This window comes from Schistocerca nitens, chromosome 8, assembly GCF_023898315.1.
Source record: "Schistocerca nitens isolate TAMUIC-IGC-003100 chromosome 8, iqSchNite1.1, whole genome shotgun sequence".
Lineage (NCBI taxonomy): Eukaryota > Metazoa > Arthropoda > Insecta > Orthoptera > Acrididae > Schistocerca > Schistocerca nitens.
In genome coordinates, this window is record NC_064621.1 from 533,565,324 (window position 1) to 533,583,885 (window position 18,562).

General features: G+C 38.4%; 1 protein-coding gene across 3 annotated transcripts in view; it reads left to right on the top strand.

The window, feature by feature from the left end:
* LOC126198486 (conserved oligomeric Golgi complex subunit 1) overlaps nucleotides 1-18,562 on the top strand; it is a 108,472-nt gene that overhangs the window by 44,394 nt on the left and 45,516 nt on the right. For all 3 annotated transcript variants that reach the window (XM_049934857.1, XM_049934856.1, XM_049934858.1), the window contains exons 9-10: nucleotides 10,830-11,049; nucleotides 16,172-16,304. In XM_049934857.1, the coding sequence (XP_049790814.1) occupies nucleotides 10,830-11,049; nucleotides 16,172-16,304 (353 nt within the window). The remainder of the gene's footprint in view (nucleotides 1-10,829; nucleotides 11,050-16,171; nucleotides 16,305-18,562) is intronic.

The window sequence follows — 18,562 nt, forward strand, 5'->3', positions numbered from 1 at the left end:
TTTAGATGAACAGTTAGTAACAGGTAGGTTTTTTAAACTAAAATACAGAATGTAGGTATGTTTGAACATTTTATTTCTGTTGTTCCAATGTGATACATGTACTTTTGTGAACTTATCATTTCTGAGAATGCATGCTGTTACAGCGTGATTACCTGTAAATACCACATTAACGCAATAAATGCTCAAAATGATGCCCATCAACCTCAATGCATTTGGCAATACGTGTAACGACATTCCTCTCAACAGCGAGTAGTTCGCCTTCCGTAATGTTCGCACATGCATTGACAATGCGCTGACGCATGTTGTCAGGCGTTGTCGGTGGATCACGATAGCAAATATCCTTCAACTGTCCCCACTGAAAGAAATCCGGGGACATCAGGTCCGGTGAACGTGCGGGCCATGGTATGGTGCTTTGACGACCAATCCACCTGTCATGAAATACGCTATTCAATACCGCTTCAACCGCACGCGAGCTATGTGCCGGACATCCATCATGTTGGAAGTACATCGCCATTCTGTCATGCAATGAAACATCTGTAGAACATTACGTAGGAAATCAGCATACATTGCACCATTTAGATTGCCTTTGATAAAATGGGGGGGGGGGGGGGCAATTATCCTTCCTCCCATAATGCCGCTCCATACATTAACCCGCCAAGGTCGCTGATGTTCCACTTATCGCAGCCATCGTGGATTTTCTGTTGCCCAATAGTGCATATTATGCCGGTTTATGTTACCGCTGTTGGTGAATGACGCTTCATTGCTAAATAGAACACGTGCAAAAAATCTCTCATTGTCCCCTAATTTCTCTTGTGCCCAGTGGCAGAACTGTACATGACATTAAAAGTCATCGCCATGCAATTCCTGGTGCAAAGAAATATGGTACAGGTGCAATCATTTGTTGATGTAGCATTCTCAACACCGATGTTTTTGAGATTTCCGATTCTCGCACAATTTGTCTGCTACTGATGTGCAGATTAGCCGCGACAGCAGCTAAAACACCTACTTTGGCGTTATCATTTGTTGCAGGTCGTGGTTCATGTTTCACATGTGGCTGAACACTTCCTGTTTCCTTAAATAACGTGACTATCCGGCGAACGGTCCGGACACTTGGATGATGTCATCCAGGATACCGAGCAGCATACATAGTACATGCCCGTTGGGCATTTTGATCACAATAGCCATACATCAACACGATATCTACCTTTTCTGCAATTGGTAAACGGTCAATTTTAACATGGGTAATGTATCATGAAGCAAATACCGTCCGCACTGGCAGAATGTTACATGATACCACATACTTATACGTTTGTGACTATTACAGCACCATCTATCTAAAGTGAAAAAAGTGGTCCAACTAAAACATTCATATTTCTTTATGTACTACACGAATATGTAATAAAAAATGGGGGTTCCTATTTAAAAAAACGCAATTCATATCCGTTTGACCTATGGCAGCATCATTTAGTGGGCCAACCATAGCACCATCTGGTTTCCCCCTTCAAGCTAGACAAGTTTCGTTCTTTGTAGTTTTTTCGTTTGATGCTTATTTCGTGAGATATTTGGCCTGGTCACTATCAATGGACCACCCTGTATGTATATATGTAGATTTTCCTATAATACTTGTGGCCAATTTTTGTAATATAAGAACCCTTTTTGTATTAATTTGTTTGGTGCCACTCACAATTCTGTTTCACAGGGCAGAAAAAGATACAGCTGTCAAAATTTACATCTCTTAATTTGTACGTAATGAGTGCAAAATTCTTGACATAGGCTGAATGTTATTTTATTACATATATGACCAGCTTACCTTTTCCATGACAGCTTGTCATACCTTACATACCACACAGGTTGTTCCATTGAATTCCCACTTCACATCATTTTGTTTATATGGTACGCTTGCTTTATAGTGAATGACATGTGTTTTCCCTACCGTAACAGTTAAATTCTCTTTCTCAAAATGATAAGGAAAGTGCTAGCAGAATGTAAATACCACTCACTAAATAATGGAAGCATTGAGACCTCAACAGGCACATAAAAGGAATGAAAACTTCACTACCTTCAAATGAATCCTTAAATGAGCTACAATAAACATGTGAGCTGCCCCCCCCCCCCCCCCACACACACACACACACAAGTTGAGTAAAGGATTTGTCTGAAAGCTAGCAAGTTTTCATTCCTTTTTATCTGCTCGTTGACGACTCATCACCTCCACTATCAGTGAATGTTCTCCTTTACTATTAAATTATTTGTTTTCTCAAAATAATTTTATTTTAAACAGGTTTGTACCTTTCGAGTTAGATTTACTGTTTTGTCTATCTGGAAGCTGGCAGATATAGTATCGACATACTAAGTAGTGTGAGAGTTACTGCTTAGAGCAGTGGTTCTCAACCTTTCCTTGTCTCAGCACTCCGTTGATGTCATGGAATGGTGGCCGGTGCTGAGCCCCCCTCTGGGCTACCTCCCTCTTCCTGCACCCCTCCCCCCTCTCTTCCTCATGTCCGCCATCACCACCTCAAGTCATCTTAATTGAAACACTGTGAATAGTCACAGGAAATGTACTTTTATCTGTACATTTGTGTATCTTTAAAGTGTTTTTTGAATTGAAGTAGAAATGAAATACAATTGTAAATAATGAAATTTTCACACTGCAGTGGAGTGTGCATGATATGAAATGTCCTGGCAGATTTAAACTGTGTGCCAGACTGAGTCTCAAACTCAGGACCTTTGCCTTTCACAGGCAAGGTACGAGATGAGGTACTGGCAGAAGTAAAATTGTGAGGATGGGTTGTAAGTCATGATTGGGTTCCTCTGTCGATAGAGTACTTGCCTGCAACAGGAAAAGGGCCAAAGCTCGAGTCACACTCCGGCACACAATTTTAATCTCCCAGGAAGTTTTAACTGCACTTAGCTGCAATCAGTATACTTTTAAAGCATTACTGTATTCCATGAATTAGTTCACCTCGTATACAAACCTTTGTGGTATTGGTTACACGTTACTTCGTAGAAGACACGATGAGGTGTCTCCGTCTCCATTGGTGATGCCTCCAGCAGTGGCTACTGCTACCCATCCCGGTCACAAAGAGACCATGCAGTCTACATGTTGCCCCCAGACAGTGTTTCACTCTGTGTATCTTCTCACTGTGTAATAGTCACACATTCCTATATACTAAGCACAGAGAGACATTCAGTTTCTCATTTAAGGTTTTAGGTTTAGAAATAACAGATATTAAGTGGACGTCCATGCTATTGACCAACCGTGGATGCAGTTGCATAAGTTGTAAATGCATATATATTTGTTGAAGACATATTCCTTTCTTCGAAGAAATCTTTCAGTTTATAGTACATAGCAGAACTTTACATGTCATTAGTAAAATTTTTAGCAAGAATTAGTTTCTTCGTCACCTCAACATTTTGAGTAATGTAAGAGGATGTGATGAAAAGTAATTCCTTCGAATTTTTTATTCTGTTCTCGGTATTAGTTGAGGTATTACATGTCACGCATGTTACTTGGTTGACTTTCCTGCTTTGCTGATGCAAGTTGCAACCATCTGCCTGTAGAGGGCTCAAAATTGTAGCTTGTAAAGTGATGGTGTGTAATGTAACTATGACTGTGCCTGAGAAACAGTGTGCTGTAATCAAGTTTCGCGAATCTGAAGAGTTCATCCACACATGGAGCATCCTCTCCCACAGCATGGAAAAGCCAGACCACTCACAAGCACTGATGCACATCCAGAAGTCTGATGCCTTGGGTTCATTATAATGTTAAGGTGGTTAAATTTAACTTGACTGGACTTGTCAAAGACCTGCTTTCCTTCTCCTGATCACTGCGATGGAAACACTTGTCTGCTACCAGTGCCTCCAACCAAAGATCACCTAGTCCCAACATTTAACCCTGCCTCCCCCAGTTCATACCCTCATCCAATAATGATCCTCTTTCTGCCTCTCCCCTCAGCCATGTCCCCCACCATCCCACCTAACCACATCTTGGTCACTTCCAGGAATTCCTTACCTCCAGCTTGGCCTCACCATCCTTCTCACATTCCTCAGAATACCCAAACACAGTATCAAACCAGATCCTGAACTAATCCTTCTACCTGCAAACAAAGGTTCCACATGTGTCATTTTTAATCACAGTGATTACCTGGGGGAAGGCCTCCATGAATTGTCTGACTTCATCATGTATGATCCCGTCCCAGGACTCTTAACACAACCGCTAAATCCCTGCTTAAAGCCTCAGGCCCTTCCTAGAACCTCTCCCTTGAATACACTTCTGTCCTCATCCACCAGCCAGAGTGGCCGAGCGGTTCTAGGCGCTACAGTCTGGAGCCGCGCGACCGCTAAGGTCGCAGGTTCGATTCCTGCCTCGGGCATGGATGTGTGTGATGTTCTTAGGATGGTTAGGTTTAAGTAGTTCTAAGTTCTAGGGGACTGATGACATCAGAAGTTCGTCCAATAGCGCTCAGAGCCATTTGAACCATGTTTTGTCCTCATCCCCATGACACGCCACACACCCACATGCTTCCCAAAATCTACAAACCAAACAATCCTGGATGCCCCATTGTAGCTGGTTATTGTGCTCCCAATGAAAGAATTTCGGACCTCATTGACCAACACTTCCAACCTATTACCCAAACTCTAGCCTCCCACATCAAAACCACTAACCATAGCCTTCATTGACCCTCCATGATCCCCAACTCTTTACTCCCTGATCCTTACTAGTCACTGTTGACGAAACTTCCCTGTATGCTAATGTCCCTCATGCCCATGGTCTTGATGGTATTGAACAATACGTCTCCCAACGTCCTTCAGACTCCAGAACCTACCTCATTCCTCAAACATCTTACTAACTATGTCCTAAGCAGCAAATACTTCTCCTATGAAGGGAAGTTATACAAACAAAACCATGGCACATCTATGGCCACCTACATGGCATCCACATACGCCAACATATTTACGGAATGCCTAGAGGAAACCTTCCCAGCCTTCCAAACCCCAAGTCCATTGTCTAATTCAGGTTCACTGATGATATCCTTATGATCTGGAATCAGTGCCAGAACACCCTGCCCTCATTCCTTTAAAACCTTCTCTCCCATCCACCTGGTTCTCCTCAACCCAATGTGCCACCTTGCTGGATGTTGACCTCTTCTTCTCTTATGGCACGATCCGCACGTTTGTCCACATTAAACTCACCAACCACCAACAGTACCTGCATTTTAATTGCTGCCAATTCTTCTGCACCAAAAAATCTCTCCCGTGGAACCTAACCATCTGGAGATAACGTATTTGTAGTCTGTCCATTATGCTAAAGGTCTCACAAAGGCCTTCACACACGGGCACTATCCCCTAAAACTAGTCCACAAACACATTTCCCATGTCATATCCCCACCCATCCCCAACCATCCCACCATTCCCAAGAACCAATTACAAAGGAGCGCCCCCTTATGAACCAGTACCACCCCGGACTGGAACAACTGAACCATGTCCTTTATCAGGACTTTGATTATCTATAATAGGGACATCTTACCCAAGATCCTTCCCTCCCCTCCTAAAGTGATGTTCCATCACCCAACCTCTACAACATCCAAGTCCATCCCAATGTCACTCCCAATCTCAATCCCTTGCCCCAGGGATCATATATCTGGGTCAATCCATACCAAGTGGTCCAAGTAAAAAATAATTGGTTGCTTGACCATCCCAGAAAAATTTTATATTTGCTGGGTGAATTCCCCAGTGTTTAGTAGTCACAAAAATATTGTGTTTTTTTAAAAAAATATTGTTTATTATTTTGAAATGGTGGCCATATTTGTTCCAGACAATATGCATTTTTTCATATTTGCATCTACATTTTTTACAATTATTCAGTAGTGAATTGTCCTAAGCCTTTCAGATAAAATGCATTTAGTTCAACACACTCTGGGCTACAAATTAACATCATTATCAGCTGAATGTATTCTTTAATGTATTTTCAGTAGTTCAAAGTTATCAGCCACAAATTAAAAAATAAAAACTCAATTTTTGAACTGTAGTTTTCCAAATAAAGGTTAGTTTCTCAGCTTTAATATTTTTTCTGCTATTACACTGTATAGTACAGTTACTTTTTATTTTACACTTAAAAAATACACTATTTTTAAAAATGGATTTTTTAAAAAAAAATCCATTTTGTGGCCTGCAATATCTTTGTTGGGGGACCAGATAAAAATCTGAAAATTTCACAGGTGATAGACCTTTATGATATCAACTTTGTGATTCAATTGGAAGTTATCAAAAAAAATTACAAACACGAGTCAAAAATACGTTTTCTAACATCTGTGAAAGGCTTATGGAATAAAATATATCAGTTACAGTATATAATTTAATCACATCTATGATTACTTACTGTTTTTATTGAAAATAAGCCTACTAATTACATTATATTGTTCTCTTGTTATTTGTTTTTAGTACACCGCTCATTGAACATTTGAGAAGTTTGTTCACTCAGTTTGGGTGTTAGATTATAAGTTCGCCCAGTCACAGTTGTAAATTCCATGAGAGACAGCTTCCTTAGTACATTTTTAAGTGGCATCAAAACTTGTTCCTTCTCAATTTTTTACAAGATGTACTTGGTCCTGGAGGGTGATAAAATACAACATGTACATCTTGGTTTTGGCAGTTAATATTATCAACTTCGCCAATCCACCACTGTTCATCATAAACACAAGCCACTATGTCTTTGTTTTGAAGAACCAGTTGAACAAGTTTTCCACACAGATAAAGTTCACTATCAGGTGAAGTTGAGGTGATCTTACACTTCAGTAAGTTGTGTTAATGGGGTACAAAACAATGGAAAAATCGAGTGCCTTTAATCTTCTGACAAGTGTTGTACCTTCCCTTCAAGACACTGTCATAGGCTTCTTGTATTTCCTCACATTGTACAAAAACATAGGTAATTCCGTTGATATGTTTTTTACATAATTCAAACATTTCTTGAGGTGTAGTGATATGATTGTCATTGGCCCGCTGCAGACTTGCTTTTGTGACAGCTCGCTTTGTTGTACCCCTGACACCATCACAAGCATTATTCCCAGGGCATGAAGTGAAAAAGTGCCATTCTACATTAAAACCCAAACTCTTCTTTACAAAAGGAGATGTTATTTTTTTTGTTTTTTTTGTTTTTGTTTTTGTTTTTATATTGACTTGCTGCCCCATCCGAAAAGAAAATCAGTTTTTTTATGGAAGGGTGGTGCTGTTTAATGTAGTTTGTTAATTTAATTGAAAAATGTGCACTGCTGTAGTGTTGTGTTCAAGGTGGTCACCTATGACACAAAAGCTGTGGCTCATTAGTTTATCTTCATCTTTATAATAGAATACAAATTTATGAACTGGGCCTGTTTGTTTACCCAGTAGTGCCCTTGTACTTCATCTTGAACAACAAAGGAATAATTTTCCAAAAAGTCAGCAAGAACTAAGCATTCATCAGCTGCCAAGGTTTGCTTTTTGCCTTTCAAAAATTGACTTTGAGCTTTTGCAATAAAATGAAGCATTTTCGGATTTTCGAGGTTAGCCACCGACACTTCAAAAAAACTCTTCTCATGATTTTATGACTTTCATTATTTCAGTTCTGTCTCGTGTCACCCATTGTTTGTATTTTATATTGTCAGGCATCAAATCGTCTTCTTTGGATTCTTCAAACATGTCAAGTAAGGCTTGTTTGCCTAGACAATCGTCACATTTTCCCTTGATCATATAATTGTAACTGTCAATATTGCATACCATAACTTCCAAAAGGTCTTTATAGTCAGCTCTAAGATAGGCCCCATCTGTCACCAACTTTACGTTCTGATGATACAAACAAACACAAATATTATGGGTGCCAGATGCCCTTGCAACAATACACCATCTTGGTCTCAACTCACAAAACTTTGATCTTCCAATATTAATGTCAGGATTTTCTTCTTTAAATTCAGTGAATAGTTCATTTAAATTTCACAATATTAACCTTTTTTGTCTTTGACTCTTAGAATCATTTTCTTTCACAGAAACACAGTCTTTTTTGCCAGACATCAAACGGCTGTTCTTGTCATCGTCATAATACTTAATAACTTTATTGATTGTGAAACTTCCTGGCAGATTAAAACTGTGTGCCCGACCGAGACTCGAACTCGGGACCTTTGCCTTTCGCGGGCAAGCGCTCTACCATCTGAGCTACCGAAGCACGACTCACGCCCGGTACTCACAGCTTTACTTCTGCCAGTATCTCGTCTCCTACCTACCTCGGTCGGGCACACAGTTTTAATCTGCCAGGAAGTTTCATATCAGCGCACACTCCGCTGCAGAGTGAAAATCTCATTCCTTTATTGATTGTGTTTCCATCTACCAAATTAAATGCACTTTTCTTTTGTAATGCTGGTAAAATTCCCTGTTCTTTTACTAATTGCCTTGTTAGCTTAATAAGACGTGCTGACACATGAAATTCATCACTAACTTTTGCTCGACTCCCAGAATTTGGCAGTAAACTGACAATCTTAATTTTGTCCTCTTTGTTTGAAGTATTGCATTTAGTTTTTAGTTTTTCCATCACATCATCATATTCAGTTGGTGGTGAAGTTTTAGAACTTCCATTTGTTTTAGTACATATTGTATTTTGAAATGAACCTTCCAAATTCTTTTTGACTGTAGCTGCCACTTTCTCAGTTTTTGTATTCAAGGCACTTGGTCCTTTGTCTTGACTTGGTTTTCTAATTTTGCTAGTAGGTGATATACCCAGGATTTCACAAGCTGTATCTACTTTTTTAATGGTTGCTGATAAGTAACAAAATTCTGTATCTGAGGTTTCACAATCCTTTCTCTTGTGAATTACAAATATCTTAGAACAACATGTTGGACACAATGATTTTACAAGTATGAGATTGACAAAAGGGCTTTTATTTTTAGAATAATGATCAAATGTTATTTCTCGCAGACCTTTTGTTATAAGTTTCTTATGTTTCTCAAAAGGGTCCTTGCAAGACTGACCAAAAAGGTGATGATATTTTTTTAAGTATTTCATTTCATGGTACTTGCATGTTGATTTGACCTCTGGGCTGACTTGTAAGTAAAACAACACTTTTCTTCTTCACTGTAATCTTTGATTAAAGTAATGTCTTTAGGATACACTCCATACACACTTTTATGACATGGTTCATTAATAATAACACCAAGAGAACACTGAAACACCATTTTTCAATTGCACACTTCAAGAACTTCTAGCTAAATAAGAGTGAGTAGACAATTGTTGGTGTAAGGGGGAAACAACAATTAAACTTGTATAGGCTTGCAGATGCAATTGTTAGCCTGCTGAAGAAATTACCACAGCATTGTTTTGACAAATAATCATTAGCTAGTGTAATGTGGTGTGTTACATTATGCAATTGGTATAAGTTATTTGATTAGCCTACCAAATATCACAGATGTTAAAAAACGTATTTTTGACTCGTGTTTGTAATCTTTTTTTGATAACTTCCAATTGAATCTCAAAGTTGTAATTTATCCTGAAGTTTGATATCGTAAAGGTCTATTAACTGTGAAATTTTCAGATTTTTATCTGGTCCCCCAACAAAGATATTGCAGGCCACAAAATGGAAAAATTAAAAAAAAATCATTCTTTAAAATAGTGTATTTTTTTGGTGTAAGCTGCTCCCCATTGATACTCTATAAAAAGTAACCATACTATACAGTGTAATAGCAGAAAAAATATTAAAGCTGAGAAATTAATCTTTCTTTGGAAAACTACATTTCAAAAATTGAGTTTTTTTAATTTGTGGCTGATAACTTTGAACTATTAAAAATATATTAAAAAATATATTCAGCTAAGTGATAATGATGATAATTTGTAGCCCAGTGTGTGGTGAACTAAATGTATTTTATCTGAAAGGCTTAGGACAATCCACTACTGATTACTTGTAAAAAAATGTACATGCTTGCAAATACGAAAAAACGCATGTGGCCTGGAACAAATATGGCCACCATTTCAAAACAGTAAACAATAATTTAAAAAAAAAATTTTTTTGTGGCTACGAAACATTGGGGGATTCACCCAGAAAATATAAAATTTTTCTGAGATGGTCAAGCAAACAGTGCTGGACCACTTGGTATGGATTAACCCAGGTCCAAGACCTACCCAATTTATACATCTAGCACTGCATATTTGAGTTCTGTCGCAGGCTTATCCTACAACTTCAGAGGCCAGGCAGATGCCTGATGAGCAACAGAACCAATCATCCATTAATTCAGTTAGTGAGCACATTGTTTGAAACTATCTTTAAGCTGAAAATCAAAAGCTTATCTTGATGTATCCCAGGAAACATTTTATTTTCTGATTACTACTTTTAGCTACACCATCTTCAGACCAGAATATTATTGAGGTGGTGGTGCAGGCAGCATTAAAATAGAATACTGTGTGCTTGGCACTCTACAGCTGTGTAAACAAAATGATCTGGTCTGAAGATGGTATAGCTGAAACTACCAACCAGAAAATAAAGAAACCATTTAACTGTGTCAGTATTGGTGTTTCATGATCAGTTGCTGTGATGCCAAAGGTGTTCCATAAAAAATTATATGTTATTGAAAGTAAGGGACATTTTAGAAATTTCAGCTGAAAGACCTGTTAGTGCATGGCTTGAATACCTTCAGCAGACAGATTTTTCTTTATTTGTCTTATATTGTTCAGGTGGCATTTTTTATGTAATGCTTGGCTTATCCTTAGTAGAAATATATTGCTGTTTACAAATTAAAACAAAACTTGTATTATCATATCCGTTACACCTTACTAAGGTGTTTAAACGTTTTCACTTTTTTTCAACTTTTTATAGGATTGTTAATGAAGGCAAAAGGTTACTCTCCTCGTATTGAGAAACTGTGCTCAGAGTTTGATTCTCAACTGGAGGGACTGTTGAAGGATCTGAACCATTACATAGAGGATCGTGACAGTACGAGCATTTCAAAGAGTTTTGCTGAATCTTCTGAAGAGCATTCTGATAGAAAAAAACTGCAAGAGCATCTTCAGAAATGTAGTCTGGATAACATGAAGCAGTAAGTTCCTGTTATCACTCTAAACTTTTTGCAAGAATTTAAGACATAAAGAATTTTTGTTTACTCTGTCTTCTTGACAAAAGAACACATTAATGGATCAAGAAAAACCATATACACACACACATTAGTTACAGTGTTATTCTGGAAGAAAACAAGTGTTTTCAACTCACAGTGGCGACTGCTGTGCATTGAAAAGTTACTAAGATTGTTGTCAAATGTGAGCAGCCTTACTTATCTCAGTTTAAATCATTTCTCTGCGTGCTTGTACGGCTGATGTGTTTTCATTTATGAGGATGAGGTAGAAATTTGTTGTTATGGTTTTGAATTGTTGAAATATTGTGTTTGTTATGTTGGTACAGAGTGCAGAATAGTGTTGGTCAAATGTCATCTTGCTCTGTGTAGTAGTTTCATTTATACTGTTTTTTCAAGTAGTTCAATGCAACTTCCTGGCAGATTAAAACTGTGTGCCCGACCGAGACTCGAACTCGGGACCTTTGCCTTTCCCGGGCAAGTGCTTAAAACTGCAGTTTTAATCTGCCAGGAAGTTTCATATCAGCGCACACTCCGCTCCAGAGTGAAAATCTCATTCTGGAAACATCCCCCAGGCTGTGGCTAAGCCATGTCTCCGCAATATCCTTTCTTTCAGGAGTTCTAGTTCTGGAAGGTTTGCAGGAGAGCTTCTGTAAAGTTTGGAAGGTAGAAGACGAGGTACTGGCAGAGGTAAAGCAGTGGATACCGGGCGTGAGTCGTGCTTCGGTAGCTCAGTTGGTAGAGCACTTGCCCGCGAAAGGCAAAGGTCCCGAGTTCGAGTCTCGGTCGGGCACACAGTTTTAATCTGCCAGGAAGTTTCATATCAGCGCACACTCCGCTGCAGAGTGAAAATCTCATTCTAGTTCAATGCAGTTTGTTCGAATGGATATAGTAGAATACCATGCTGATGCTATATTTTTTGTTCTGGATTCTTATAAACAAGTTAAACTCATCCAAAGTAGAGGAAGCTTTATTAGATGTGTGTTGTTCCATTTACTACAATTAAGAATGAATGCTTGAATATAAATGTACATACGTCGAATAAGACCTACATTAAGGACACACTTAAACTGCACCCTCTTCAAAACTTAAGGATGTGGTATATAAAATAACATAACATATTAACAAACTTGGTGGAAATGAGTGAAAGAGCAGGAGCATGTTGCCAGAGGTTTCCCAGTCATGCACAGAAAGGTGGGCATCATGTAGTGTGAGATCAACATGACTATACAGCCAAATGGGGGTGGCTTCACAATATGAAGCAGTGAAGGAATGAGAACAGACAGCAAGCAGTTACACTACACTGTGGTGATGTACTTCATTACAACATGGCTCGGAGGCAACATTTGGACAATTACTCTGGGAAGAATCGTCAGTAAACTGGAAGGAGGAAGTAGTGTGACAGTTGTAGCCTGGAAGTTTGGTATTGCCCACAGCATTGTTTCAGGTATATGGGGAGCATTCCAAACCACAGGCACTGCTGGCCAAGGTAGAGGATGTGATCGACCATGATCAACAACATAACAGGTGACTGATACATTGTGCAACAGACAAGAAAGTATTCACGACAAACATCAGGTGCAATTGCAACCACATTTAACAGGCTTGCAAAGCATGCATTCTCAGCCCCATTGTCGCATGTCAACTGCATGAGGGTGGTCTCTTTGCCTGTTAACCAGTCTTTGTTTTCCGTTGAGATCCACACAACAGTGACACTGTTTGCAATGGTGCCAAGAGTATAGAGACTGGACCAAGAAGGAGTGGGATCGCATGCTCTTCTCAAATGAGAGCAGATTCAGTTTAAGCAGCAATTTTGGACATACCCTCATATGCCGAGATGCACAATGCAACTGGAAACATTATTGAACATGATCGTTTGTGTGCTTCAGGTGTTATGGTGTGGAGAGGTGTAATGTTGCACAAGTGTACTGACCTCCAAATCTTTGAACAAGCTACACTCACAGGTCTGCGTTATTGTGACACTGTATTCCTTGCTCATGTGCATCTTTTTGGGTATGCATTCGGTCCTGATTTCATTTTTATATACAACATTGTATGACTACATTGAACAGCACACAGGTGGAGGAGCTCGTGTGATGAGAAGACAGTCAACAAGTGGACTGGGCTGTCCTTACCCCACTTTGAATCCCATCGAGCATTTATGGGGTGTATTGTGGTGACATATTGCAGCCCATCCACATAACATCATCCAACTGCTCTGGTGGAGGAATGGAATGCGCTACAACAACAACAACTACTACTACTGCCGCTGCTGCTGCTTTTATTGACTTTGTAGTGTGGTGAGCACCACAGTTGAGAGTGAGGACCGTACTGTCTGAGCCCATGAGTAACTGTTTTTCTCCTCCTTCCACACAAATATCTGCTCAGTCACATGAGCCACCCTACATTTCTACCTCAATGATGCTGCCCATCTTTGGCACAGTGGCCAGCATGAGAGCTCATTGCAGAGCCTGCATTGTGATCCATGGTGATCAGGTACCCTATTAAGATCCATGTCCTGCCGTTTGTAATGCCCAGGGGATCATTACAGATCACTATGGTTTTAGTGTAATTATTGTTTTTGAATAAAAGTGTGGTTTCTTTTTATCTCTCTGCATATTTATTTCAGTTGCCTCCTGTATTATAATGTAGCAGTTCTTTCTATGTATAGCCCAAGTTTCTTCGATCTATATCACTTGGCAGTAAGACATCATGCAAGAGTTACTTTTGTCCCTAAGTTTTGCACATCAGTGAATAATCACAGATGGAAAAATAACTGGATAGTTCACAATACGGTATTGAATGATTGGTGATTAATGAAATATGAAATGGCTTCACAATAGTCATATGTAAAAATAAAAAAATAAAAACTATTTGTTATGAATATTGAACAAAATAAAGTTTGAAAACAAAAATTTGTTGATAAATTGGTACCATTTTATGAAGAATCGTAACTGATTTTGTGTGTCAAATTGTTACTGAGAACCAGTTTTAGATCCCCTTCAACATTTCAGAAAAGAAACAACAGTCAAAGAAGTGGGTGGAAATTAATGGCCCTGGGCCGAAAAATCCAAAGTCAGTCGTCTTCCAAAAGTTTCTGGGAAATAAAGTTTACCTTCTTATTGGCTACTTTTCAGAGAATAAAACAAAACATAGTGATTATTCTTCTGAGCTAATTGAATATAAAAAACTGCCTTGATTGCAAAAGAAAAGGAAATCACCTTTAATCAGACTGTGCACTTAGGCGTGAAAGTGTTTTGCCAATAAGAAAACTCAGAAGTTTCAATTACAAATTGTTGTGACATTCAAGCTGAGGTGCTGTACATTCACTTCGTGTTATGGGGTAGCAATGACAATTTCTTTCGTAGGCGCTTTTGTTCTCTGTGCTGTATAAAACAGTCACTGTTCACAGAAAGAACCAATTTTTGGTGAGATTTGGCAAACAGCATTCTCACGTGAAGGTGATGAGCTGCTAATATATTGTGTCATGTTGTCTGCATAGTGTGGATCTAGACTTGACAAGAATGTAATGAATTAATGCGATGAGAAATTTACCTAGTCACATGGAGTGTTTTAACCTTACCAAGTCACATGGAGTGTTTTAACCTTACCAAGTCACATTAGGCTATAAATTCACAAATTTCCATCCCTTCACTGCATTTAGACTGGATAATATGAAAATTTGTAATACATATTGAGTGTCACATTTGTTGTCTTAGATGAATTCACCCATGGTCATACTTACTGATGAAAGCTTCTGTAGCTGACTTACAGGGAGAGGTCCCCAGCAGTGAGATCAACTATTTGAAACAATCTGTATGGTGATGTAGGTTATGGTCCAAGGAATCACACCCTGCAGCCATCCACCCCTTTGGACCCTTGCCTTTGCAAGAAATTGCTGAAAAAAATTTCAGAATTTTGTGTGATGCTCTATAGCTTTAACAATAGTAGCAATTTACACAGTGATTGCTTCAGGTAATGGTTAATGTTTGATCTCACATGCAAAAAGGCTGTTGGTTCAAATCTCATCAGGTACATTGAATTTTTTTAATTTTTAAATTGTTATTTCAATAACTTTGATCACTATTTTCATCCAGTTAGTTGGTTTACATGCAATTTTTTTTATTTGTATTCCTTTGTCATGTCATTTTAATTAATGTTTTAAATTCTTCAGTTGCTCTTATTTTATCTTCCTATCATTCTTTTACTACTTGGAATCTTTGTGAATGTTAATTTAATTATTTTTATTTAACTATCATAGTGTTTAGACATTGGAAAATACCTATCTGTCAGTTAAAAAACAAAAGACAAAATCTATTTATATTGACAGTGCAGTGGCGTGAAGAACGTATTTTTTTGTTACAAGATGTACATCTCTTTGGATGACAATTGTCATACAAGCTTTTAGAACATAAATCTTATTGCACTATGGACAAAATAATGTGGATGATGATTTAAACAAAAGAACAGGAATTATTAGTAATACAAGATTCAAGTAAAATGAGAAATAGAAATGATAAATGCAGTAATATGAACAAAAATGCAACTAAATGAAAGAAATTAAATCATAGTTCATACATGAATGAGGATTCCAAGTGGAAAAAACCTGATAGGAAGAAAAATGGTGTATTTCACATGATGACTAATATGACGTGGCAAAGGAAATTACATGTAAACCAATTAATTGAATAAAAAAATGATCAGAGTCATTTTGATACATGTTTTTTTTTTTTAAATTTCAATGCGCCCGACAAGATTCAAACCCATATCCTTTTGCTTGTGAGGTCAGTAACTTAACCATTGCACTATGCAACCTTTCTGTAAATTGTTACAGTTTTAAAGCTATAGAGCATCAAGCAAAATTCCGGAATTATTTTTCATTGATTGCTCACAAATGAGGGCCCATCAGTGTGAATGGCTGCTGGGTCTGATTCCTTGGCCCTTAAACAACATCGCCTTACATATTGTCTCAAAAAGTTGATCCCACTACTGGAGATGTCTCCTTGTCAGTATTCCATTTTTCTTGTAAAAATAACAGTATGAGACAATTTGAATGAGTAACAATCATTAAAACTGTTCACTTTCTTCATAGGCTGGTGAATTACGTTCTGGAGAAACAGTCCAATGATAGTGATGGGAATCCATTGCTCCTGGCACGATTCCTACAAGCTATGTGTGATCTCTGCCCACACTTACAGCAGTGTTTGATGCCTCAGAGCTGTCGGGTGAGCTAGTCAGACATTTTCAAATGTATAAATTCATTTATTCAAATATCCAAGTTTCTCATGTTTACAGGTGAGAAACTTCAGAGATGTGAAAGAGAGAAGCTATACATTAACAGACAGATGCAGTTATTGTAGTTTTCTTGTGTAAAATATTCTAACTATCAGTTACAACTGCTATTAACCTACTCACATTGTCAATTGTCGGAGCTTCTTCTTGATGAAGTTTCTTTATGTTTGAGAAATTATGTTATTAAGTATATTAATGAAGAAGTAGCTATATAAAAAATAAACACTCATGTTCTGAAACATAATGACCACTACCCACTGTGAGATTGAATGCAAGTTAATGGTGTTGTGACCACATGATGTGACAAGGAAACAGTATAAGTGAAGCAGAGATGAGCGAGGAGTAATTCTAGCCACAATAGGAGCTGCGAATGGGGAAATCCTCTAACATAAGCAACTTTGTTATGCCAGGTGCCTGGGATTAAGCATCTTAGAAACAGTGATGCTGGTAGCTTATCTGTGTGCCACTATTGTGAGCATCTATAGAAAGTGGTTGAAGAACAATGAAACTGCAAGTAAGCAACACAGCGACCAATGACGGTGGCCGGAGGCTTACCCACTGTGTAAAACAGGGCAGATCGGATGACAGTTTACAATTTTTAATGCAAGCACAAGTGCTTCAGAGCACACTATTCAAGACACATTGTTGAACATGGGACACCACAGCTGACGACCCCTACATTGGCCTATGTTGACCCAGCAACATTGTCTGTTACTAATGTATTGGGCCTGTGATCATTAAAGTTGGCTGTAGATCCAGGGAAATACGTCGCCTACATTTCTTGTTACACCAGGTTGATGGTCATATCTTGATACACCATCATCCAGGTGAGTGAGTGCTAGAAACGTACACTGTGCCATGGACGTTGGCCTGTGGTGGCAGTATTACACTATGAGGTACATTCAAATGGGCATCTATGGAAGTGGTAGTAATCAAAGGCAACATGACAGCTGTGGACTATATGAACATAATTGTGGACTACCTGCATCCCTATATGCTTTATGTATACCTCGATACCGATGGTATTTTCCAGCACGATAATGTTCATGTCATGAGTCCTGAATCATACTGCAGTGATTTAAGGAATATGGTAGTGAACTCATGTTAATGTTTTTGTCACCAAATTTGCCTGATCTGGACCTGATGGAACAGACATCGGGAAGCTATCAGGTGCCAGCTCCATGTCCACAGCTCACCGTCCCATAATTTATGTGCATTGCGTGACCCATATGTAGACATCTGGTGCCACATACCTCCAGAAAATTATCAAGATCTTGTCAAGTCCATGCCATGCAGAATCACTGGTGTATTCTATGCCATTAAGCAGATGGTCGTAACATTTTGGCTTATAAGTTTATCTAACAACTGATTTTAGGAAAGATATTAGCAGTTTACATGTTGGGGGAGTTGAAACCTTTTTGGATTTGATATTAACTAGAATTTACATCCCTGAGTCCAAAAACTGTGATAAATCCTAGAAAGAAAAGCTAATAAGCTATTCTTGTGTTTTTTCTGAATATCGGAGATTTTGAATTTCCTGTCTGAGGGCTATTGTCAATGTGTTACATATTTTTGCACTGGCGCATAAAATTCAATTATGAACCACAGGCAGGAACACAAGGTCTGCATGAAAATCAGTTCTACTTCTCATGTCATGGTTTTGAATTTTACGTCATCCAAATTTCATTCTGTTTACCAATTATGAATACCATTAAAAAGTAAATATAATGACATGTAAATGTAAGAATGCTTTAAGATGATTTCCAATCATCACATATACATAATAATTTTATTGCATGCTTCTGTAGAGTAAATCCTCCTTTGACCTTAGTTGCGTAATCCCATGTGCAGATTAAAAGTGCCTAGGAACTTCACACGTGGAGTGTCATCCAGTGTGTGTTGATTGTAATGCTCCCTCGGCATCTCTCTTCTGGTCTTCTCTGTAGTACATGCTACATTGCCAATTCCGCATTCTTTATTGTGTTACTGAGCAAAGTGTTGTAGTGGTAAGATACTGAACTTGCTTTCAAGCTGATGGCAATTCAGATCCCAACCTGGCCATGCAGATTTAAGTTTTTGTTGGTTTTCCTAAATTAGTTAAGGCATATGCTAAGATAGTTCCTGTGAAAAGGACACAATGGATTTCCTTCCCCATACTTCTGCCAAAGCTTCTACTCAGCCCCTAATTCTG